This window comes from Crotalus tigris, unplaced genomic scaffold (genome assembly GCF_016545835.1).
Source record: "Crotalus tigris isolate CLP2741 ecotype Arizona unplaced genomic scaffold, ASM1654583v1 scf7180000018420.1175843, whole genome shotgun sequence".
In the NCBI taxonomy this organism is placed as follows: Eukaryota; Metazoa; Chordata; class Lepidosauria; order Squamata; family Viperidae; genus Crotalus; species Crotalus tigris.
The window spans coordinates 154,526-181,426 of NW_024096994.1; the positions used below are offsets into that span (position 1 = coordinate 154,526).

At 33.4% G+C, this 26,901-nt stretch overlaps 1 protein-coding gene across 4 annotated transcripts in view; it reads right to left on the minus strand.

The window, feature by feature from the left end:
* STRN (striatin) overlaps nucleotides 1-26,901 on the minus strand; it is a 52,613-nt gene that overhangs the window by 17,682 nt on the left and 8,030 nt on the right. For 3 of the 4 annotated variants that reach the window (XM_039352297.1, XM_039352296.1, XM_039352298.1), the window contains exons 2-8: nucleotides 18,233-18,336; nucleotides 14,670-14,743; nucleotides 13,527-13,605; nucleotides 12,755-12,922; nucleotides 8,197-8,332; nucleotides 7,263-7,398; nucleotides 2,939-3,049 (exon numbers count right to left, since the gene is read on the minus strand). In XM_039352297.1, the coding sequence (XP_039208231.1) occupies nucleotides 2,939-3,049; nucleotides 7,263-7,398; nucleotides 8,197-8,332; nucleotides 12,755-12,922; nucleotides 13,527-13,605; nucleotides 14,670-14,743; nucleotides 18,233-18,336 (808 nt within the window). The remainder of the gene's footprint in view (nucleotides 1-2,938; nucleotides 3,050-7,262; nucleotides 7,399-8,196; nucleotides 8,333-12,754; nucleotides 12,923-13,526; nucleotides 13,606-14,669; nucleotides 14,744-18,232; nucleotides 18,337-26,901) is intronic. The other variant, XM_039352299.1, reaches the window with a different exon arrangement.

The following is a 26,901-nucleotide window of genomic DNA, read 5'->3' on the forward strand; positions in this document are numbered from 1 at the left end:
GCCTTTTGTCCTAAACAGATGCTGTACTGCAATTTCTGTAATGGCAAAAAACTACTTCACACCTTTTTTTTATCAGCCAAATTTTGTTTGGAGAAGATAGAAGGAAACATCAATCTTGCCCATCCTTACCTCTAAACCTTCAAAATCCTGTGAGTTTCATAAATGATTGGGGTTCCACTTGGTTTACTGAAGAATTTCTAGTCAGATCCCCCCAACTCTTCACCTCACACATGGACTACACATTATTAATTTGCATATTAATTTAGACGCTCAATCTTTTTGTCAAGCATGCCAAACTATAAATCCTGCAAAATAGCTTCCTGTTTGTCAAGCTTAACATAATTCATCTACTAGGTGACAGAGGATGCAATACTGCTTAGGTGACAGCATAAAACTAGGTATCTGTATCTATGACTGAATAGCAGAAGCTAGCACAAAGAGCATGTTTATGTATTTGGGGAGTCATTTTGTCAACTAAAATGTCCATCCTGCATTTCTAAGGAACATAATTCACAGTGTTCATGAAGCGTTCTCCAAAACTCTGAGGAGAGAGTTTCCCCAAAAATAAGGATGGGAAAAAAATATAAGTTACTTGTGAAATCAGTATTGGCAATTCATCTTGAAAAGTAAACTTTTAGGAAGCTACAATATATGTTAACAATCCACAAGATTATTTGAAAACTGATGGAACTCAAGCAGTCTGTGTTACTTGATACATGATATTTAAAAGCCTGATACTCATACTGTGTGTATTTACAACTCACGTTACTTATTCATTTGATTCCAATTCCCAAATTGTGAAATATTTTACAAGAATAGATAGACCCAAAGTGGCACAAATTCCAAAATATAATATGAAGGGAGATAGCAAACAATTTTCCCTGTGAAATCCATTAACCTAGCTAATAGTGGAATAAGAATTGACCACCCATTTTAAAGTAGGCACTGCTTACTTAAGTTGGTTGGCTCATAACAGCTCAGTTCTTTAAGCCTCCATACAAAAGTCTGGAGAAGTTGGGCAGACATCCAATTTCTGCTAATAATGTTGTGTACACAATGTTTTGACAGAATAACATGGTAGGGGATAGGACTGCTACAGGTGTTACAAGTTAGTTATGTGTAATCTCAAATTAGTGAACAGGCCTATTCATCTTTCCCATTAAATTCAAGTGGAGGAATACAAGGAATTGACTAAGTGATGACTATTCCACAAAGCATGCTCTCTCAAAAGGCTCCATGAGATACATGTTTCTCCTCTTAAGATATGCCTCCCAATGATTTCTGAGGCAAATATACGTAATTTGTTATTCATCACCTGAGAGACTTCACTCTTCATAAGTCACCTTATTCATTGGTTTGTGGATATGAACCAGTATGCACAGCAAGTATTTTTCATCAAATTCCAGTGTCCAGTGTGTCTTTTGCCATTATATTTATGTTACTTTTAATACAAAATGTTTTTGCACTGCCTCATATTAACAGTAATCCAATTAAAATATTAGATATTCTTTTTAATTCCATGATAGTAAGACAACTAATACTACAAATCACTTTAGAAAAATGCTAAAAATTAGCAATTTGTACACAATAATGTACCTAACAATTGGAAATAAGCTAATTCATTAAATCAGTGTGGTAAACATTTCAATAATTTAAATTAACCATCTTGTAAATGTCAACCTCACTGGTACCATTAATTATTATGTAAGCTTTTGTATTATTCTGTATGCATTTACAAATACAATTTCTGTATATGGAATTTACGGTAAATCTATGACTTGTATATTTATATTTTGAAAAATGGAAAACAGAATGATGCACAGGGCTAGAAATTAAATTTTGAAAACTGATCCAATTGGTTGCCTGGTATATATATCATTCAACTTAATTCAGTTATTACATCAAGACTAACTTTAATAAATAATATTTTTTTCCATTTCGAGCCCTGCATTCAAGTTATGAAAACAGCATGACCTACATGAAGCAAACAGTAAAATATAAACAAGGGTAGAAATTAATTTATTAACTTTCACTCTTGTTAAGGATATGTCCAGACCAAAATTCTCTACTGTAATTCTTTATATGCTGATTTTATTATTTATATACTAAGTTTATTATTTCTGTTGTTCCTTTTTTTACTGCAATATTTCCAGTACTATAGAGGTTCTTGTTTTGAAACATGCCGTTAAATATCAGACACTCTACACCCAACTATGTATACATACTTAAAACACTAGTGTGGGCAAAAGGCAAGAAAAACAGGGAAAGCAAGAAATGTCCTTTTATAACATCCAATAAACCTATTGACTTTATGTAAGGAGAATTACCCCTAGGCTGTCATAAGACAATCTGTAAAATAAATCTGCACTGAAAGTCAAAAGGCAGCTTTCAGGTTAATCAAGAACCTGGGTATTAAAAACTGCTCTACAGAAAAATGCAAAGTCCAAGTCATCTGTAACATACAGAACTACAGAATTGCTTTTTTGGACTTGGTCATAGTATGGAGACAAATACAAATCCGGTCATATACAGAGAAAAAAGATTAATCCCCACTTATTGCAGTATTATCTTTGACTTCAAAGCCCCAGAAATGCAGATAAGGAGAAATGACACGATGCTATTTATACTGCAAAAGTTCACTCACATGAATATTGCCTGGTTTGGACAAAACTTAGCAAGATGTGTTTTAGAGTCATCAAAAATTCTCTTCAATGCATTTTGTACATTATTTTGTCAATGTACATAATATTAGTATTACCAACACATTTAGATTTTAAGTAGCATTAATTTCTACCCCTGGTAACTGTAAACTCAAAAGCAGTCAGGAGCAGCAAAGAAAAAGAGTAAGTAGTTTGAGGAAAACATTGAAATAAAGATAGCACTGGTGAAGTGAAAGAGGCAGGATTTGTTGATCTATGGTGCAATGTTTTCCACTTACTCTTCACCCCCTTTTTCCCCTTGCGCTCCTTTTTGTATTGTTCCTTCAGTTTGGTTATTACTCCCTGGTCCACATTCCAGGCTTCGGGCATGAGACACTGGTCTTCCTTTTCTAGACAAATTAAAACAAATGAAACATCCTTTTTGTGTTATTTAATTTTTAAAAAATGCTTTATTCTTGGAGTATTGGCAACAGCTGGTGATCAGTGAAATGATGCTGTATTTATCCACTCAGTTTATAGGACTGCTCATCTCAAATACATGGGCGGTTAGCGGTACTTCAATTAGTATTGTAAAAGTATACAATAACATTATAAACAACATGAATAGCAGTTGAGAAAAACAATAAAACAATTAACATAATTATGATACAGGCTCAGCTACAAGTCCAGAGCCCTCGGCTCAGTGACAAAATCAATTTCCTTAAGGCTTTACGAAAGGTCAGCAGAGACGATGAACCTGAGCTTGAGGGGACTAATGTTCCAGAGGGCAGGCACCACAACATAAAGACTCTCTTCTTGGTTCCCCTCAGGTGACACTCCATAACAGACACAACCTGGAGCAGTCTTCTCCTGCCAGATCTTACTGAGTGGGTAGATACCATCAGGAAGAAATGGCCTCGCAAGTGACCACTGGCCACAAGCCATGAAGGACCTTAAAGGTATCTACCAGTACCTTCAATCGGAAGCATATTGGCAACCAACGCAACTCATGGACTAGAGGATTCACATATTTTGAACAACAGGCAACCATAATTGCCCACACCACTACATTTTGAACCAGCAGAAGCTTCCAAATTCTCCTAAAGCACAGCCACATGTAGAGCACATTCCAGGGTTCAATTAGGACGTGACCAAGGCATGAGTGACCATGAGTAGGGCCTCCCAATCCAGGAACACAGCAACTGGCATATAATATGCTGCAACTAAAGGTTAAATTAAATGTGACAGTCTTGTATTTCTTTTCATATTCGATCTTATTCACCAAGAAAATGTTCTAACTCAAACCTAATCTGTAATCATCTCTTCCATTTCTTAGAATTACAGCTATAATATCATCTTTGATTTAATCCAGATTATTCTACTTGTTAAGACATTTTTAGAAAAACAAATCTGTAGCTGGTGCTAATTTTTATTCTGGTCAGAATAGAAAATATTTTAATTCTAATTGTAATAATTTCAAGCATACTGCATTGCTTGTGTATCTGAACATCTTGTCAAATTTCTCTTCTACTACAGAAGTCTTCACAAAAGAAAGCTAAAATTTAAAGTGGAAAAAAGATGCATTAACAGCAAATCTAAGCATTTTTTTCTTGCATGCGATTAAGAAATGTATTTCATATTTAGTTTACATATTGAAAGTTACAACACAGGAAACATACCACACAGCTGCTTTCTGAAATGTCTGAATTATCCATTGATGAGTCCTGGAGAGGATTTTTCCTTCCAATTTCTCTATTTATTTACAGTCCAAGATAAAGTTATTGCACTATATCTTTTCACAGTATATTGTATATCTAAGCTTCAAGTTGTATGTAATGGTTATTTCTTTGAACAGTTACATTGCTAAAACAAATTGCCTGAAAGAACTCTAACTAAGAACTGTATTACATAGTGGTAGCAAATCCATTTGAATACTTGAATTAAAATCACAAGGCCTGGAAATTTGCTAAAACTATTTGGAATATTGGACAAATATCTACATAGTTTGCAGTTTCTGCAAACATATTTAATAATCTCAAGTGATATACAGGCAAGCCTCATTTAGTGACCAGAATAGGATTGGCAACTCGGTTGTTAAGCAAAGTTGTCACTTTATGGGAAAACATGTGACAACAATAGTGCTTATCTTACTTCAGCTTTCCTTTGCTTTCCAGACTTGTGCAGGTTATAAATGCAGGTATTGGTCACAATGTTAGTTTTTAACATGGTAACAATCTTACTTTTCGATCACTGTCATAACTGTGAACAACTGCTATCTGAGGCAGTTGCTAGTGAAGACTACCTGAAGAGCAAGTTTTTCAACTTCAGTATGGATTTTTGGCTATTTTGTGACATATGACCTGCTTATACAAGCTTGACTTAGCAACAAGCAAACCACGTGGAGGTGAGATACAGTAATCTTTACTGCTAGTGTGAAGGACCTAATAAGAAAATGATACAGATGTAAGGGATTCTATATTCCTAAAATCAACAAGCTGATTAGGTACATCAGGTGAACAGTACCACTGCTGCATTGGCCAGATACTATGTACTTCCCAGTGCCACTTTTTTTGGGAGAATCCGAATGAGGAAATTGCCAAACCTCCAAACAATAACAAATTGGGAAGGGATAGGAGGTGAGGGACATGGTACTCTTGATTTGTGTTCTTAACTCATTTTTATCTTTGTACATCACATAGAGATATGAACTTAAATAACCTCTTGAAAAATAAACTCTTTCTGACGTTTTAAAAGGAAATTGTTGTATGAAAACAGGTGCTCCATTAACCCATGCATGTAAGAAATCTTTCATTGGATAGTTATATATTTCTAATTTCAGTCCTTTGCAATCTTATCTAATAGTCAGTGAAAGGGGATTCGGTGAGATTCACCTTAAACAAAATGTATGTGTGACAGTCCTGTTAGTCACACCTTCAGACCATACTACTTAAATGATACACAGGGGAATAAAAACCATAGATGGCATATGGAAAATTTACCAAGGTGATGGCAACAAATCCAAATGCAGAAAACCAGTAAAAGGTGAGGATTAGGAAGGGACAAGGTATGCAGATAAACAAAAGTAGCTTTCTATATAACAGCATAAGAGAAACTACAAGAGTTAACCAAGCATGACTATATAGCTACTTCAAGGGAATGGTCAGTTCATATTATATGTATGAAGGATAAAATGGAGAAGTATGCCAAAGAAAAGGCTGGTACTTGGAGGGCTATAAAATTTGCAGCAAATAGGTTAGTAATGATGAACATTGGATATTAATAGAGTAGCCACATTTTTTTAAAAATCCATTTCAAATTTTCTCCCCTGAAAGAGCAGAAAACAAAAGCACAAAATACACTAGAGGAAATCTTTATATCAAGATAATTAAATATTAAAGATTTCTTCACACAGCATGCTAAAAAATGGCCTGTTTCCCACAACTGCTGAATTAAAAGTTCTCCTTCCCCTATTATTCCCATGCAAGTAGTCTTGGTTAGGTCATGAGTGGTGATACATTGGACCCTGCCAGATTTTTCAGTTGCCAGCAAACTTCAATTTGGAGAAGTAAATAGGCATCAAATTCCACAACAAGCAGATGTTTACAAGCAAGAAAGGGACTAACCATTCACTTTCAAAAATCTCAATTATACTTTCCTGGAACATGCATTGGATTTCCTCTTCTGCTTGCTGGTAAATATTGTTAGGATCTGAAATTATGGTATAGGATTCTTAACTTATGATCCAAATTTGAACAATTCACCATTCCAGAAATGTTCTAAGCTCAAATCAGTACTGAATATTGCACAGTAACCTCCTAACCACCTATTCTAAGGAATTACACAGTTTAATACAACCTAGTGCAGTTGTAATATAAATCTGCTTAAAGTACCGCTAAGCAAAACATAGAATTCAGAGCTTTCTATCAACAAGGAAAAAGAAAAAAAAAAACAGGAAGACCTCATCTGACTAATTTGCTATTACACAGGCTAATCTTCAAAACTAATTTTCTCTATTTCTTTACTCAAAACTATATATAATTGTACATGAAATTAAAAAATGGACTCTGTTGCAAAGGCTTTAAACGTGAGAAAAAGCAGGATTTGCCTCATATACTTGTCTAATGAGATGAATAGATTTAAGGATAGTCTATTGGTCTAAAACAGACATGTCAAACTCACGTCATGTGATGCCGTGCAATGTATAAGGCCGGTTTTGCCATTGCTGGCAATGGGGAGGGCGCGGCTTCCATGTGATGCATCCGGCCCGTGGGCCGGCAGTTTGACACCCTTGGTCTAAAACTATAGGTTTGAATCCGCTCTCCTGGAGATGATCAAGTTAGAGGGGCACTTTAAACTTGAAAAGGCAAAGTGGAAGGACTGTTAAAACCTGTCTGAGCTTTGTTTCCTTATTTTGCTTGCACAAGTCCCATTGACAGTTACCATACAGACTGCAATGAATTCAAACTATAAAAGTAGATAACAACTTCAATATTTTTAGATATTCTGTTAAATTAAGAAACAGCTCAAGAGTTGAATGTCCAGAATTAAAATAACATTTCCCTAGGATGCTTCTCCAGTTCCAGGTAAATTACTGCATTTAGGCTACTTTCTTTCTCTTCTTACCCCAGTCTGTACCATCTCCTGAACTTCTAGATTCCCCTTCCCCTTCATCAGATGTAGCCAGGAAGTCAAATTCCTTTAAGGCTTCTTCAGTATCTCTGTCTTCATTGTTATGAGGCAGTACTCTTTTTCTCATAATCTATGGGAGACAAATTTTTTCTCTCATTATGTTCTATTTTTCTCATGTTTGCACTTTTTAAACACATATAAGCAGAAAGATAATATATTTTTGGTACCAGCCAGTAAAATATAAATTAATTAGTCAATACTTGATCTATTGTTTATACAATTTCTCTTCATTAGAAAGCCTATAGGTGCCAGAGGCATTCTTATAAAATATAAAGAACAGCTAATCTAAATTCATACCTATATTTGGAAATATGTTTAATTGTCTAAAACAATCATCTGAGAATTGCAGTGATCACCCTAGGATCTGGAGGGGATGGTGAAGAACAATCTCTAAGCTTCTAACAACCTCTAGTGTTTCTTCTAACTGGCAGTTTTATTAAATATCCATTTATTTATCAAATTTGGAGACCGGCCATCTCATCCACAGATTTGGGGAACAGTTAAACCTCTCATAACTATTTTGTCTGAGAACACAAAACAGACTCTTAAAAAGTATTCTTTTGTTGGAACCCCTAATATAAATGGAGACCTCAAAACTTATAAAGCCAGTTAGGCTTCTAACTCTCATATAAAAAGCAATATAGCTGCATAGCTCTTTTTCTTTTTCCTCTTGAGATATTTCTCTGCATATCTATTCCCCGAACCCTGGAAAGCCCATTACTGAAGGAATATTTGGACTGCTATACACAAGTGTTTTTACTGATCAGTTTCCAAATGTTTTGCAATTAAAGTTTTTAATAGGTGTGTTTTGAATGATCAAGTGTTCTTTTGGTACAAGCTTCATTATACTAATTTGTTTTCAGCCCACCGTTGATGTATCCATGACTGTTCGCTCTCTTCCATCAATATCATCATCTTCCTCTTCATCACTAAATTCTGCAGCAGCGTTTTCAAGGAATTTAAATGTTTCTAGCAGAGAGGCAGAATCTGTCAAATCTGGTTTTCTAGATAAAAATTAAAACAGCAGCACAAATCAATTTTCCTGTGGTTCTTTTCATTAAGCTTTATAAAATCCAACAACATACATCACAAATTTCATTTTTGATGGGCCTACATATTTGAAAGTAAAAAACATAAAGCAAGATATAGTAATAATGTTACACAAGTTTAGAACTTACTTTTGGGAGCATCCAATTATTTTTGATTTTAAGATTTCATTACCAAGTGAAACTGAAACCAAGAAAGGGAAGACTATTTTTTGCTCATTTTCACCTTTACCTTAAAATCAATTTCCAGCACAAGTAGTAGCCAGAAGGACTAAGGAAAACCATTATTATTTTCTGCGCAACCCCAGGTCCCTCCATTCATATTTAGATCCTTATGGTTTTTACCAGCATTTATTTATTTATTTTATAAAATTTATATGTCGCCCATTTTGCCAAGAGGCAATTCTAGGCAGCTTACAACCAAATAAAAGCAATAATCTGGTAACAATTGTGAAGCTGAAGATAGCATGAAAGAGAAAATGTACAGACTCATGGTTGCTAATGATAGCACTTTTGAAAAAGAACATACATGAAATTGTAACAGTGCTTCTGTCACTAAACAGGAACCTCAAAATATTCGTTTTTATACATCTTTTTATCTTAAGATTAATCAAGAAAATAATTGCTCTTTAAAGCTATAGATATTTCTAATAATTTAAGATTGTTTAAAGACAATAATTGTGCAAATTCTTCTATTGACACAATGAAGAGCAATTGGAGGCAAGAAGAAAATAACGGAAGCTAGAACAATTGTCCCGATACTTAAATTGACTGGAAAAGTTAAATTTCATTTTTTTTCATTCTTTAAAAAATTAAGAGAATAAATTTAAAACAATTACTAAAAGAAATCTCTCCCACCATGCTTTATTTTCATACCTAGGTCCTATAACCTGCATGTCGCAATTAGTTCTTTTTTAAAAAAAAGCACACACTACACAATTTTAACTGATATAAGAGTTTTTTAAGAAGGGATTGGATAGCCATTTGTCTGAAACGATATCGCAGTGTTTCCCAAACTTGACAATTTTAAGGCATGAGGACTTCAACTCCCAGAATTCCACATGGCTGTGGAATTCTGGGAGTTGAAGTCCACATGCCTTAAAATTGTCAAGTTTGGGAAACACTGCGATATAGCATTTCCTGCTTGAGCAGGGGGTTGGACTAAAAGACCTCCAAAGTCTCTTCCAACTCTGCTATTCTGTTACATCAAAGAAAGATCACTTTGGAATACTTCTTCAAAACATAAGCAAAATTACAATTTCTAAAAAGTTTATATTCGTAAATGACATTATGAAGATAGGACAAGACTTAAATGCAATACATGTTTACTCATAAGTAGGCCTCAGCAAATTATTTCCAAGTAAGTATTATACAGTATATTAAATATATATAATGGTTTATGTTAACACAGTTTCATAACACAGTTATGAAAACTGATTAAATGGTACCATGTTGTACAAACATCACGAAAATGTAGGTCAATCCCGCTTTTCCCAACCTGATTCGTTCCCAATAGGTTGAGACTACAATTCCCAAAATGCACAGCCGTGATGAACACATTCTAAATTGTTTTGTACAGTACAAGTAGCCCAGGGAAATATTGAAAATATTTGCATAATTGTTTTTAAACGCAGTTGTCAGCCAAAGTAAGCATTAAGTATCATGACATATACTGAATGATGCAATAAAGAAAAATAAACAGTTCAACAGAGGTTTCCAAACTTTCTTGATTCATGGCACACATAATCATTTTTTTAGGGCACCCCCTAGCCCAAGCTGTGATCTACCTTGAGATAGTAGTTTCCATGGTGTCTGAAAGACATCAAGAACTGCTGTGTTTCCCTCAAAAAATTAAAATATCCTGTGTCACCCGTGAGTTCACTTGGCACCCCAGAATGCCATGGCACAAAGTTTGGGAACCGCAGCAGTAAAATCAAAGAAAATGTCATCAAATTTAAAATAAATAACCATATAATACACAAACTTACACTTATTCTGTGAAGCATACCTACTTATATTTTTTCACAGAACAAAGGTTTATTGCCTATTTTCAGTAAAGCTTTTGTGAACTAATTTCAGGTAAAAATTAGTTTTCAGCTCTATGATACATATTCTCTGTGAATCATTGGTTTTGAAGATGGCAGGAAGAGGAGAAGCAACAGAACCTAATCCTAAATTAATCTTTCTCAACTAAAGCTTTCCAGATATATTAAATGATGATGATTCTCGTAGTTGAACTGAGCTTGAGTTTAGGAAAGGCACAAAGGGGAAAATATTTAAAATTATATATTTTTGTTTACCATAATGAAAATCAGCTTAAATTGTGACAACTAGTACTTCAGTACAAATGCTTAAACATATTCCTATTGATTTCTAGTTTGGGTTTTTTAAAAAAATTATTATACATTTAAACTGCGTTGAACCAATTTTAGGGCATTTGTTTCAATGGGTGTAACATGTTTTATCATATTTCTGGAACTGGTTTCAGGATGCTGTCAAATGTGCTATCATAAAAGGCCAACCAGTCTGAGGCAAAGAATGGTGGAAATTATAATCCCAGGAACAAGATATATTGGGAAAAAGAAGAAGGATTTGAATTTTAAGAACACTAAATAGTATTTTGATTGCAGAAAGCATATTTCTACTTTCTCTTTCCTGTAAAGCCTCTGTATCTGTTCCTGAGTATGAAGAAATCTTTTATAACATTTGATGCAATGCAGGAGGCTGAAGATGTAGGAAGATGATCAGTGAAAATCCAAGTCTCTTCTTTGGGTTAGTGCAAGTTTATTCTGTTCAGGCAAGCCACAGGCTGCAAACAGTAAGAACTAACAAGAAGACATGTTGGGATGAACTGGCCTGTTATTCAGAAGCAAAGTTCCATCTGGTATAGCAAATGCAAGTTTAAAAAAAACATTTCTAAGTTCTTCCCAAGTTTTTATATCAGCTCATCTGTATATGAAACCTTTTGTAGGGATGATATTTCAAACTGAAGTTAAGTCAGTGAATTATGAACCTATTAATATTTTACAGTGTATCAACATAAGATATATTTCTATTTTGAATTTTAACAAAATAAAAAGCTATTCAATGAAAGAAAGTTTTCAGTCAATATTGCCTAACAAAAAACAGATTTATAATGATGCCCTTTGTAAGTCAATCTTAAAAATCAGAATGTTTGACAGGTTTTATTATATATTATATATCCAGTATTAAAAAAAAGCATATCTAAATATTGGTTACTCAATTTGCAAAAAAGAACATTAAAATAAAGAAGCAGAGATTAAATGAAAACTATCTGGTATACCATGCAACGCTATACCAAAAATAAGGCATTTTATTGATTTGTTCTTCTTTTATCAAAAATTGTTAATGGCAAGATGCAGCCTTCATATTCACAGCAAACACTGGAAATGCTAGATATTAATATCATGTTAGTATCCCTGTGGGCTTCATGCTGAGATATGGTACTTATCTTTTATAAAAGGAGTCTGCTGATCTGAAGAAGTGCAACATTTCTTTCATTAAACATTATGAAACATGTGTGAGTAGTATTATGTCTGTCAAACTATCAAAATAATGTTTCCATGGATGGGCTTGAAATCTTCCAGGCTGCATTCGAACTCATACGATGCTCTTGAGTATAAAAGTTTCACAAGGATCTGTACATTAGCAAACATATTGGCTTGCATAAAAATACCATGGACAGAATAATTAATTCTTCCTTAAGGAAGCATTAGGTCAACTTTAAATTACTTTGAGGAATAGTAAATACAAAATTTGCTCTTAAAAGAGGTTTCCTTGTCCTGATCTGCTTCATTTATTGATTTATAACAATTCTGGTAACAATTAATAAAAATACATTCCCACCAATTACATTTCCTAGAGGAGTAAAGACCGCCAAAAATGCAGAGTCCATGAATTAAATCTTCCTACAAACAATTTGTATTTTACTTTCTTCCAATTTCCATCCATGACAAGTTCTAAATTATTCAACAGAAGCTAATTACTACCTTGCACTATACCAGTATGCTAAATTACTGGAATGCCATCAGGAAAGTAAACAGTGATCATCACTGGATCTCTTGACTTTTCTCTCAGAGAGACTATGCTAGTGTTGAGAACATGACGTACCACATAGTTATGTCTTTCAAAACTGCATAGTATTGGTTAGAGAAAGAAGTAAAAAAATCATGTGGTGGGGTTTTTCTTCCATTCAATATAATAACGGCATAGTTTAGAAATGAGGAGAGAGAGACTGCTTCTTCCTTTAAAAACAGCATCCACATTCTACCACACTGGTATAACATATAATATTACATTTTTAACACAGAGATTTTTAAAGTACAATTTCTACTATTTCTCATTATTAAGAACACTTACCCAATCATCACTTTTTGTTTAATCTCAACATCAGTGCCGTTCACCATTGATTCTTGGTTTTTGTCTGTTTCCTTCTCTGGACCATCACCTGAAAGACCCAGCAACGTCCGTACTCGTTTTGACTTCACATCCAGGATTGTGTCAGTATATCCCACCTCTTGCAGGTATCTGTATGAATAATTACATGGCAATTATTCAGGAGCTATCAATGCATTTGATACAATCTACCCAGAACTGATCAACAATTTAAGTAGTAAGAGGAATAATGTGGCTTTGCCTGACACAACAGGCTTACAAATCAACTTGTACCAGCTGCAGAGGGGATGTCTCCTGCAGTACCAGCCTCTACGACTCCCATGAAAAGTAGAGAGCTTTTCTATCCATGCATACACAATTATTCATTATGTTAGTTAAGAAGAAAAATCCCTCACACATCTTCACTATATTCTTTTATAAAGGGGAAACCAAGCAATAATTGGCTCCTCTCTTCATCTTTCTTTGGGAGGAGATACTGAATTCAGAGCAATGAGTTTTATAAGCCAAACATTACAAGAAATAAAATAAAAATAAAGTCTTATGAATAAAGCATATAAGCAATTTTATTATAAAAACTGTCAATTCTACCACAGTGAAATAGCTTTTGCAAGTTAAGGAAAAGAGGAACTAATAGTAACCAATTACTTGCAATCATCATAGCATAGATACTAATGTTTTGGTTGTTCCCACCATATTATGAAGTCATTATTAAGTTTATTATTCTTAGACAACTTACTGTCTGAGTAACTGTCGCCCTTGTTTCCAAATTAACTGACTATTAGGTTGTGACTGAACTTCAGTTTCATTTCCTTCATCTGAAAAACATAGACAAGACTAACATTAGTATAACAACGTTAGAAGAGTCAGTTTTGTGCAAATTTATCGTCTAGCACTGACTAAATATTTCCAGCCTATTTATTTCCCCACCAATCCCCTTTTTAATTTTAGGTTTGAGATCAGGACTGATCCCCAGAAAATTTTGTGGTTACATTCCTATAGGTGGCAATTTTTTTGGAAGGGGAAGCCAATTATCAAGGGATAATCAATCAATGGATTTCTTTGTCTAACCTGATAAGCTGAGAGCCACGCCAAAACGAGTCTTCTCGAGCAGAGACCAAGTTAAGAATGGACTCCACAGGAAGTGGGGGCGTGTCAAGTTTTGGCTACTTGGTCTCAAGAGCAGGCAGACAGAGAAAACCCATCCGTGGATTATCCATCTCCTGTACTGGAGAACACACTGTACAAAATTTTAGATAAATATAATATACATTGGATATTATTCTATGGTTACTCCCAAAAATATATTTCTGCAGAAAATATTCTACAGAGCATGTTTAAAGGCATGTTTAATGACAATGAAAAAATGTACATAGAATATACACTGAATTCCTACAATTTCAAACAGGAAATAAGAACACTTTAGGTTAATAGTACTGAGAGGACAATATATTATCATTGCCTACAGTGGTTTTCTATTCTAAAATAAGTTTAGAAGAAGTGAAGTCAGTGTCAATTACAAATTCTATGTAAAAAGTTCATGCATAGATTTTTGTCCAGTAACTAAGTTATTTTTCTGACTAACTGCAACAAAAAGTGAAAAGAGGCCTATCAAGTAATTTATCCATATCACGCATTATGATTGTAATGCTGTAAGATACAGGCACAGTTGAGACAAAATTAGTATCAAAGTTTGAAGATTTAAGGTACAGGACTGTGTGACAATCATAGGAGGAAGAACCATACGGGAAAAGGAATAGCCTCTTATGAGCCCTAAAAACTATTTCACGCTAAACTATTCCAGACCATCATTCTTTACAAAATGATAGCTTTGTCTTTTTGTCAGTCTTAACTGCTTTCCTCTGTACAAATTAATTCTTACCAGAATCATAATTCGGTGGCTTCATATCTCCCTGGTTCAGCTCTGTACCATATTTTAATTTGTGATATTTAGCTCTATAAAGGAAAAAGGAATTAATTAGGGTAGAAAAGTGCCACTGTCCCCTTTCTCTTTCATAACTACATATTCCCACAAGCATAGATGTATTCAAAATGTTCTTTATTTTTTTTAAAAAAATCAATGCTTTACACATACTGAAAGTATATAAATTACAAATGTGGGTAAATTAATTTCATGCAGTTTTTATTAAAAAATGTTTATTGACAAGTTACAATCACAAATCCAATTTAGCTATACCTAACAAATCTGCAAATACTCTATGTATAGAAAAACTAAGAATTGCTGCTAACCTAAGTTGCTAAGAAAAATATCAATGCACAATCTACAAGAAAACTATAGTCTTAAAATAACCACATTAGAATCTCTTTAGTTTTGAGTTTAACTTTTGCTGATGTTATGGTTAGTAAAACAGATTATAACCCAAAATAATTTCATATAAATAAAAACAATGGAGTCTTGAGGTATTTTAAACATTACAAATTCATTATCATGTACTTTTTGTGGAGATCAAGTGTTTAATAAAAATAATGCTTAGGTAAATCAGATTGCTAAGAATCATGTTTAAAAGATAGAAGAATGTCAATTAGGATATTTTATTTCTTAGAAAAAACTGTTTAATATTAGCATGCAAACAAAACAGATGCAGTCTAATGAATTTTAAAATTAATTTAGAACCAACTATTTTAAGTAAGATTTTTACTCAAACATTCTTGTCCTCGGCTTTTTTCTATATGTGATTAGATTAATTTATAACACTAAGTTGGAATTAACAAAATATTTTTAAAAATATTTTTGTTTTTTATTTAGAATTATTAACATATACAATTAACAAACCAATCTTTAAACAATGGCAAAAAACAAAAATACTATTAAGAAGGAAAAGAAAAAGAAAAAAAATCTATTGTATATTTTATACTTATCAATGGTCACTGGTTTACTAATAAATATATGCCTATAATATAATCAGTACAAAAATATCATTGTAAAGATCTCTGCCATAGTAACAGATATTGCTGCACCCCTTGATTGGTAGAAAATATTGCCTTTTCCAAAACAATACATCAAACAAATCCAACAACCTTTCTTTAATATCTGGAATAATATCACCTTTCCAATTTCTCAGTAATGTCAATTCTACAAATGGTATTTGGGATAAAAAAATGAGATCTTTGCAAGGTTCCTACTTATGTGATTTCTACTTTAAGATATTTAGCAAAAGCTTTACATGAATTAATATGAATGGAAAAATAAACATAACCATTATAAATATTGATTTACATATACATATAAAACTAAAATTACACCAAGTAATCTTAAGCATTTAAAATAGGTATAGGCAATATGTCTTTAGGATATTTTGGACTCACATGGGCATGCTGATTTTGATTGCTCAGAATCTAAAAATTTGGAGAGTATATAATATAGAGCTTAAGAAAACACTTTCAGTCTAGCTGATGTGTCAGAAATTAAAATTAGAAATTAAAATTAGAGTTTTCAGAATGCAATACATTACCACAAAGTTTATTTCAAATTAAGAAAAGTAGTAAAAGAAACTTCAGTGATAGAAAATATTACAAGCTGCTTATCTTTCTGATCTTATGTATCAAGGTCCTGTCTAGAATGAAGTTTTTGTTTCAGATAATATCTGTTTTGTCTGAAATAATTCTGTTTTTAACCCAAAGATCAGTGGTGGGATTCAAATATGTGAATAACCAGTTCTCTATGTGGATCCCACTTTCGGAAGTCCATTCTGGGCCTGGGCAACAAAAATTAGCCACCGGTTCTGCCAAACTGGTGTGAACTGGCTGAATCCCACCACTACCAAAGATGCTTTTTCATGAGGCAATGGATTTTATTGTTTTTCTTTGAAGATTTCGCTTCTCATCCAAGAAGCTTCTTCACCTCTGACTGGATGGCTGAAGAAGCTTCTTGGATGAGAAGCAAAATGTCTTCAAAGAAAAACAAGGAAGTCCAGTTGCCTCGTGAAAAAGCATCTTTGGGATAACTATGACGTGGATGACTGAGAATCTCCATAGACAATTCTGTTTTGACAACTGATGCACCATTTAAACAGTGGCAAAAGGACGTATCTTTTGTGTGGCAAATTAAATATAAGGTGTTACAGGATGCAAAGGAAAGAGGAGGATTGAGTTTACTTGATTTGAAATTGCACAATACTGCTTACTGTTTGGTTTGAATGAAAGAATGAGTATTGCTAAGTGAAGGCTTTTATGACATGGCTTGATATTTGGATGGCATGAGTATCCATGGCAGAATTTAAAAAATTATTATGTTAGAAATGCTATACTTAGAGTTTGCAAGATACAAACTCAGGTTGTGCCCAAAAACACTTTTGTGGCTCTCAACAAAAGTGGCATTTTATAGACAATAAATACAGTAATAGGCAAACACAATGGCTAACTTACTATATTAGAATTATGTCAAGGGAAATACAAAATCAAATCAAGAGAAAAACTGTTGATATAGTTGACAAAGTTTTCTTATTTACAATTATTAGAAAAAATTAAAATACACAAAAGAGTTTGTTTTGAACACTCAAACGGTTAGTTTGAAATGCAATTATGTACAAATGATGAACATGTAATTGCTAAAATATATAAATTAGTTGAAATTTGAAACAGAAGAAAAAAAATAAAAGAATGTATAATACAGTGAGCTAAAAGTTTGATTATAATATATAGAAAGAACAGTGGGAAAATACAAGCTTGAAAGGACTGAAATTTACACATGTTATAATCTTAAAGAGAATTTTATAAAATGATCTGGCATTGTTATATGATATCAGAGAAATTGTCTAGAATATATAAAGGCACTTTAAATTCATATTGTAAATGTGAACATCAAGAAGGAACATTTTATCATGCTTGGTGGACATGTAAGAAAGCTAAAAAAATTCTGGATTCAAATACATACGCTGATTTAGAGGATTTTAAAGAATAATATATAATTGAAAGCAGAGCTTTTTCTTTTGGGATTAATGTACAAAAGTTGGAAAAAAGTTTGCTTCTGTACATGACAACTGCAGCAAGTTTATTGAAATGCACAAGGATGGAAAAAAATTAGTACTATCCACAATGGAGGAATGGTTGTTGAAGGTGATGGAACTGGCTGTAAAGATCAGGAGCCACTTCTTTGTATTTTTCTACTTTTCTTTTATTTTTTCTTTTGTTCCATTTTTAGCTCTCTCTTTTCCTTTTTCTTTACACTAGTTTTACACTTTACTTTTTAATAAAATTATTAAAAATATGAATTAAAGGTGGCTGGGCTTTTTTTTTTTCCAAACATTTCCTATTATACTTAAATGACTTGCACCTTAGTTATAGATTGTTTAATAACATTTTATTTTTTACTGGAGAGAAGAATAGGGAAAAGGCACTCAATATTGACTTTGATATAACATAGTAAATAATTCTTGCATTTAACAGTTAACAGCTCGTAAGGTATCTACAACTTAAGCACCATACCGTTCTTGTTTAAGAGCATACTCTAACATTTTTATTCTTCGCACTAAATCCTTCTTCAAATTCTCTTGACCTTTTCTTTCTCCTTGAAGGAAGGCAATCTGAGCCTAAAATAAATAATTTCAAATAGAAAGATTAACAGAAAATCAAGTTGTTTTCTTACATCAGTTCTATGACAAAGTATTGAAAAGTATTGTTCTTAATAAAGAACTAAATCTCCTGGCAAAAATCTTTGAAGCAAAGTATTGCTGAAATATGCAATATATGATTATTCAACATCCTGGTTTATTCATTTGTAACTCATCAAGTAACAGTACTCTTGACAAAAATAACAATAATTCATTTGTCTATCTGACTGCAGTATACACCTACTCATGCTAACTTGACATTCTCTAAACACATCATTATATCATGGTATATTAGGGACTTATCATCACATCAAGGTATATTTAAGAAAGGATATGTTTGGTCCACCAGAAGTTGTTATCTTGCAATTTCAAACATCCTATGGCATGTCAGCTTGAGCAGCTTGATGTTGCATATCAGCAACAAATGTAAAAGGAGCAGTAGGGCGGGCACATATTATCCACAAGTGGGTACAAAAATTGTAAAGAGAAGATTAATACCTCTGGCATAGTTGGATGTATTATGTTAATAAAGAAAAAAATTAACTGCTATTCAATGAGAATAATAATTAATATTAATATACATACATGAATGCATCATACTCTGTATTTTCTAAACAATTCTAACAAATCTAAATATATACTGTAGATTTTATTTATCACAAAGACAAAGACTCTATATTTTCTAAACTCAACAAATCTAAATATATACTGTAGATTTTATTTATCACAAAGACAAGAGTATAATAATCAGCAATAGAACAAAAGTTATCTAATAAAAAGGTATAGTTTAGCTAAAAAACAAGGAATACAACTGTGATCATTTCAAAGCTTCAAAGAATTTCAAAAAGGAAAAAGATTACAGCGAGAGGAACCGTACAGAATAATGCTTGTGTGCTTGATAAAAGCACATTCTCTACAGTTCCTCTAGCCCAACTGAATTCAACAGTCCCCAAAAATGAATTCCACCTCACATACTGTTCTTGAACATCTAGTGTGTTGTCCAAGCGAATCACCTCTTGAAATGAGGGGGCAACTGAGGCTCAGGATTGGCTCATACCTATGCAGCCTCTTTTCTCACATGGATCCCAGTGCTTTCTTTGATTTACAGAGCGAGAGGAGGCATGAAAAGAGATATTCTCTAGCTGCACCACTGAAGGTGGACCCTGGGTTTGTTGAGTTTCATTTTTAGTTCTACCTGCCCGTGCACAATTTGGTGGTCCTCATGGACTTGCAGCTCCTATCCAATGAACAGGTAGTAGCCATTGGTTTTTTGTGCTGCAGGAAATTTTTCCTTAGTTCCAGATAGGATCTCTCTTTAACAAACTTCCATTCATTGCTTCTTGTCTTTAACTGTAGACTGCTATCATGTCTTCCTTAATCTTTCTCTGCACTAGGCTAGATATGCTGAGTTCCCTTAACCTCATATAGGTTAGTCTCTAGATCCCTTATCATCTTTTTGTTGTTTTCTGTACTCATCTAGGGTTTCAGCATCTTTTGTGGCTCCTTTGACTGAGTCCCTTAAAAGACTGAGAAGACTCTCTGGGATATTAAGTGCGGTATAATTGGAAGTAATTGATGACTTAGGAATCTTTGCTGAACCTCTCTTTATTCCACGTGCAAAAAAAAGTCTGACATCTGTAGAACAGCAAGCCAGTACCTGCCTTTAATGCAAAGTTTATTTATATCATGACATAATAAATAGACTCTCAGGATCTTGCAGTAAACACAACAAAAGTTAAGACCATTTATATTTATTGAAAGAATTTCAATTTCCTCCATAATTTCAATTGTATCGCGGTCTCAATTTTCTAGGAGAGCTTATCTGTCTCTGATCTTTAGGCCTCTCATCTTCCTCTGGTTGTGTCTTTTTAGGTGCATCTTTCTCCATTTGTTTCGATGTTCCTGCAGTTGTTTCCTCTGGTTTCTTAGGTTCCGCCTCACCTCTCTCCAATAAGTCTCTATGATTATTAAAGAAATCCTCTGCTTGTTGTGGGGTGTTCAATCTGTATCTTTTTGTGTCCCAGAAAATTAATAGTCCTTTTGGGACTAACCATCTGAAATTCACTCCTTTACTGATCAATTTCCTCGTTAAGAATTGGTATTCTCTTCCAGCTTCTCTAATTCTTCTTGGGATCTGTTTGAGAACTACCAACTCTTTATCTTTGTATTTCAGGGGTTGGTCCCTCACTAGTCTCAGGATCTCATCCCAAAGTGCTCTTTTGCTGAATCTAATATGAACTTCCCTGGGCACTCTATTTCTTCTTGCATAATTTGAATTCAGTCTATAGACTTGATCAACTTCTCTTTTAATTTGATCCATTTCCATTCCGAGCAAGTCTGCCAATAACTCAGTCATCAAACTTAACAGGTTCTTATCACTCTCTTCTATCGCATTTTGGAATCTTAGAAAGTATGATGCACATTCAAACTCCATCCTTGCCACACTTTCTTCCAGCTCTGCATTAGATTGCGCCAATCTCTGATTTTCACCTTGGAGAGACTCTAATTTCTGGTCTACTACTACTGACTTGTCTTCAGTATTTTGCACTCGTTGTTGAGTATCTGACATTGCCTGTTGAAAAGCTTCCATTTTTTGATCCATCTTAAGGAGATGGAGGAAATTGGAATTCTTTCAATAAATATAAATGGTCTTAACTCTCCATCAAAAAGAGTAAAATATTTCATAGACTACAAAAATTAAAAATGGATATAATTAGTCTCCAGGAGACACACATTAAGTTACAGCATTCGAGAATACTTGAACAATTAAGACTTGGCAAACTTTATTTTTCCTTGGCATCACAAAAGAAAAGAGGAGTAGTGCTTTTTATAAAAGAAAAGATGAATCCAAAACTAATTTATGCTGATGAAGAGGGAAGAATACTGATGGTGGAGTTTACATGGAATCAAAAACAAATATTGATGGTGGCGATATATGCTCCCAATGAGAAACAATATCAATTCTTTCAGCAATTATATGATAAATTTCTGGACTTAAACTACCATAGCTTGTGTATTCTTGGAGACTTTAATGCAATTGTTGATCCTGTACAGGACTATAAAAGTCACAAACAGAGGAAAAAAGGAAGTAGTGTTTTACCTAAATCCTTTCTAAGAATGAAAGATGAACTTTGTATACAGGACATTTGGAGAGAGATGTACCCGGAAAAAGCACAATACACCTTTTACTATAACAGACATAAATTGTGGTCGAGAATTGACACGATATGGACTTCTATGGATTTAAAGGCCATGATACAAGAAATTGAAATAGAATCTAACATTTGGGCAGACCATAATTCAATGGAAATGACCTGGAAAGGACTTAAGAAAAGACCAAAATGGTCCTTGAATAAATCAATATTGAAAGAAAAGGAGTTTTTACAATTTGCAATAAAAGAAATGGAATTCTTCTTTAAAGTTAATAAAAAAGAAGAAACCTCTATTCAAATTGTATGGGACACGGCAAAAGCTTATTTTAGAAGTTTGGCCATAACTTATCTTGCTAAAAAGAACAAGGAAAAGAAACTTGTTCAACATAGATTGAAAGAACAACTTAGTATGTTGGAAAGTGAATTACAATTAGACCCTCAAAAGAAAAAGTTGAAAATACAAATGGAACTATTAAAACATAAGTTAAACTTATTTGAGACAAATATAATGGCACAACAGATTAAAAGGTCCAAACAGAATTTTTTTGAAAATGCCAATAAACCTGGGAGATGGTTGGCATACAGACTAAAAAAAGAAAGAGAAAAAAGATTAATAAGTAAGCTACGGGATATGGATGGTGACCTACAATGTCATAATGACATAATGAAAAAAATTACGAAGGAATATTATGAGACACTGTATAAGGTGGAGATGGTTTCTAAAGATGTAATTCAGGCTTATTTAAAAGAAGCAAATCTCCTAAAGGTTCCTGAGAATATGCGTCAGAGGCTAAACGAGAATGTTTCAATGATGGAGTTTACAGAGGCGATAAAAAAGCAAAAGAAAGATAAAACACCAGGACCTGATGGTCTTCCTGCTGAATTTTATGTAGCGTTACAAGATACTATTACTCCAACTCTGAAAGACTTATGTAATGAAGTTTTTATACATAGAAAAATACCAGACTCATGGACTGAAGCTAATATTACTTTGATACCTAAAGAAGATACTGATCATACACTAATTAAAAATTACAGACCAATATCGCTATTAAATGTAGATTACAATTTTTTTGCTGCAGTAATGGCAGAAAGAATGAGAAAAATTTTGAATGAATTTATACACCCAGACCAAAATGGTTTCCTACCAAAAAGCCAGATAAAGAATAACTGGAGGATTATTTTAAACATCCTGGAGTACTATGAAATCCATCCAGGGAATCAGATGGCACTTATATTTCTTGACGCACAAAAAGCCTTTGATAATTTAAATTGGCAATTTATGTTTCAACAACTTCAAGAAATGGACTTTGGTGAAAATTTTAATAAAGAAATTCAAGCAATTTATAAGAAACAAACAGCAAGAATACTTTTAAATGGAGATTACACAGATAGATTTGAGATTAAAAAAAGGCACTAGACAGGGATGCCCATTGTCTCCTCTGTTGTTTATTTTTACTTTAGAGGTTTTGGCAAGAAATATCAGACAAGACACAGAAATTAAAGGCCTGGAGATTAAAGGATCAGAAATATAAACTACAGGCCTTTGAGGATGACTTGGTCTTCATTCTGGAGGAGCTATTGCAAACAGCTAATAAACTTTTACAGAAAATTGAGAAATTTGGAGCAGTGGCTGGTCTAAAAATAAACAGGGAAAAGATTAAAGTAATAACAAAAAATCTAACAGACAAACAGAAAACTCAACTCACTAAAATGACAAATCTTCAAATAGTTAAAGAAGTTAAATATTTGGGTATTTATTTAATGGCGAAATATACTACACTAAAAGAAGATAATTATGAGAGATTAATGAAACAAATAAAAATGGACTTGGAAAGATGGGAAAATCTTCAATTATCACTTTTAGGAAGAATAGCGACGGTTAAGATGAACATTTTACCAAAGCTAATTTTCTTATTTCAAACAGTGCCTGTTAAACTTTACTAAGAATTTTTTTGATGATTTAAATGATTTTAAGATTTATATGGCAAAAAAAGAAGGCAAGAATCAAATGTAAATTGTTACAAGAATCTAAGGATAGAGAGGGCTTTGGACTTCCAGATTGGAGACTTTACTATCAAGCGGCTATTTTGCTTTGGCTTAAAGAATTGTATTGAGAAACAAAAGATTGCTCTATTTAGAGGGACATGACATTCAGCTAGGTTGGCATGCTTTTATATGGTATGAGAAATCTAAAGCACATAAGTACTTTCAGAATGCGATAAGAAACGTACTACTTTCAGAATGGGAGAAAATTAAACATAAAATATACATGAAAATACCTGAGTGGTTTTCAACAATGGAAGCATTTGCTTATCCAAATTTGATTAATTATGACAAACTGGTTAGTTATAAAGATATTTTAGATAAAGAGGGAAAACGTAAGGACAGGCAAACTTTACAATTACAAGGTATTGATTTGACATAGTGGTCTTACTTGCAAATTCAAACAAGATACGAAAAAGATATAAAATCGATAGGTTTTTATAAAGAACAGACCTCATTGGATAAAATTTTGTTAAAAACAGATGAGAATTTGATTAGAAAACTCTATAAATTTCTTCTAAACTGGAAGATGGAAGAAGAACAAGTGAAAGAAACAATGATAGTATGGGCAAAGAATTTTGGATATTCTATAGATTTGGAAGACTGGCAAAAACTTTGGGATAAAAACATTAAGCTTACAAAAGCAGTAGCATATAAAGAAAACTTATATAAGATGTTCTATAGATGGCATATGACACCAGTTCGCTTAGTGAAAATGTTTAAAAATGTTTCAGTTACTTGCTGGAAATGTAAACAACAGCCAGGCACTTATTACCATGCCTGGTGGACATGCCCTATCGCTAAGAAATATTGGTCTAAGATTCATAGATGGTTGGAAAAGATGATGAAACTACAAATAGAATTTAAACCAGAATTGTTTTTGTTAGGAATATTAAGACCTAATTATGGTAAAGAGAATGACTATTTGATATTGCATGTTTTAACTGCCCAATTTTGTAAAAATGAGAATCTACCATCTGACCAGATTATTATTACCAAAATTCTAGAGTGTGCAGAAATGGATAGACTAACATTAGAAATGAAAAAAAAAGATGATTTAATTTATTTTAGAACTTGGGAAAAATTTTATCAATGGTTAGAGACACGTTAGAACTTGAAGGATTTAATATTTTAGAATAGATGACTGGTTTTTAATCGAGTTCTAACTAACATTTTGATGATACGATTACTTTTCCTGATTTACTGATTTTTATTTGTTACTTTTGATTGTTAGGATTTATTTTTTTATTTTATTTTGTTTTTTTGTGTGTGATTTTATTAGTAGTGTTTACTTAATAGATTAACATATTTGTTTACTAATTATTTTTAATATGTTACAGTTTAAGCTTTGTTAAAAATGGTTGAATATGATACTTACTCATTATTATGAACCGGACAGTTGCTTGTTTGTTGAAATATGTGATTGTACCTATCCTTATTTTACCCTAATCCCCTTTTTCCTTCCCCTCCCCCTTTCCTTTCTACCTTTCCCTTTACCATACCTGTATTTTTCCTATTTTTCCTTATCTACATAAATTCAATAAAATTTTGTTAAAAAAAACAACACAACAAAATGATGATTAAAAAAAATCTATGTTGAATACCAACATAAATGACAATAAATTAAACAGAGTGAAATAAAAAATAGGGCAATAAATTAAGAAAATTGCAACAATGCTCTACAGAATAATAGCTTCTGATAGCTTCTTAAAGGCTGGTTTGGCAAGAGACTGATCTCCAATAGAAACTTGGATCCCCTCACATTCTGAAAATGTGGAATCACTAGGAATTGTTCCTTATAAATTCTATTAGGTTGAGCTAATGTAATTGGGAGAAAGTGATCCTGTAAACTTCCAAATGATTGTGAGAATGGAGCCTGCTTTTGTGGTGTTCAGAAACTCATTCTCCAAATCGTGCAATTGTGAGAAGGGTGCCGCTTGGAGAATGGTGACAGGCAGACTTAGTAGGCTGAGTATGCCTGTCAGCAATTGCAGAAAACCCTTAAAGGTAAGTATTATGCATATGCTGGTGGCTCTGTGATCAGATGAGGCCTCCTGGGCCTCGTGGGATGGGTGGTAAGCTGATGCCTCCCAAGCCTAGTTGGGCAGAGGTGTCCTGGACCACAGCAGCTTTGAGCATGCTGGTGGGCCAGATGGGCAGCTGAGGTGGGAGGAAAGATAGGCAGGTGGGGACAGTTGCAATGCTCCTGCAGTCATAAGTGTGAGCAGACTGCCAAGCACATGAATTTTTATTATGAGATCACAGGGGTGCTGGAGCAACCATAACTTCAGGCGTAGAGTGTAAGTCCCTTTGCTCACCAGTCATAATTTCAATTGCCACTGAAAACCTGGTTAGTGAGGACTCCCTGTACCCACTTTGTAGATTTCATACCCTTCGTTACTAGACTTTCAGGCCAGATTGTAAAGCTATGTTTTCAGGACCTTCCAGAAGGCCACCAAGGTCAGGGTCAATCTGACTTGTGAGTGATGTTCTAAAATGCAAGTACCACTAAAGAAAAAGATTTCCTTCTAAGTCCCATCAGATGCAACATGCCCTTACTGCTTCACCTAACTGTACATAGATGGATTAGGAAGAGGTGCTCCCTCAGATAACCACCCTCAAACATATGAAGCTTTACAGGTCATTACCAGCACTTCAAATTTAACCTTGAAGAAAACTTGAACCTGGTAGTGTGGAGCAGAGATCTAGGTGCACAGATATTTATAGCTATTATTCCAACATCTTTTTTCACAAGTACTGTTACCATGGAAATTAATCTCCAATTTTGTACATGCATTTTTTTTTTATTTTTGTTTCCAAAAGACAATTTTGCACTTGTCTCTTTAAAATTTCATTCTATTATTTTTAGCCCATTTTTCCAAAACAGAAGGCAGCAAAATAATATGAAATTAAGACATTAGCTATCCCACCCAAATTTCTAGCATCTGGAAATCTGATAAACATTTGCAGTACTACATCCAATTCATTCATGAAAATAATGAAAAACTGGTAATATTTAATTTGTGGAATCTCACCTGAAACCTATGAAAAATGTTTCCAATAACACTTTTGAATATAGTGTGGACCAACTATGAATCTATTGTCATGCCATTCAGCCCATACAGAGTGCTTGCTAATCTGTATATTATAAAAGTAAGGGCATGTTGCCAAATGCTTTGTTGAAGCCTTATATCAATTAAATAAGTTGCCTAATCAAAAACTGAGATAAGAGGGAAAATCTGTTCTTGATAAATGCACACCTGATGAATTGTACTAGTACTTACCACATTGTTTTCAAAATGCTTACAAATCAATTATTATATGCTCTAGAATCTTTTCAGGTATT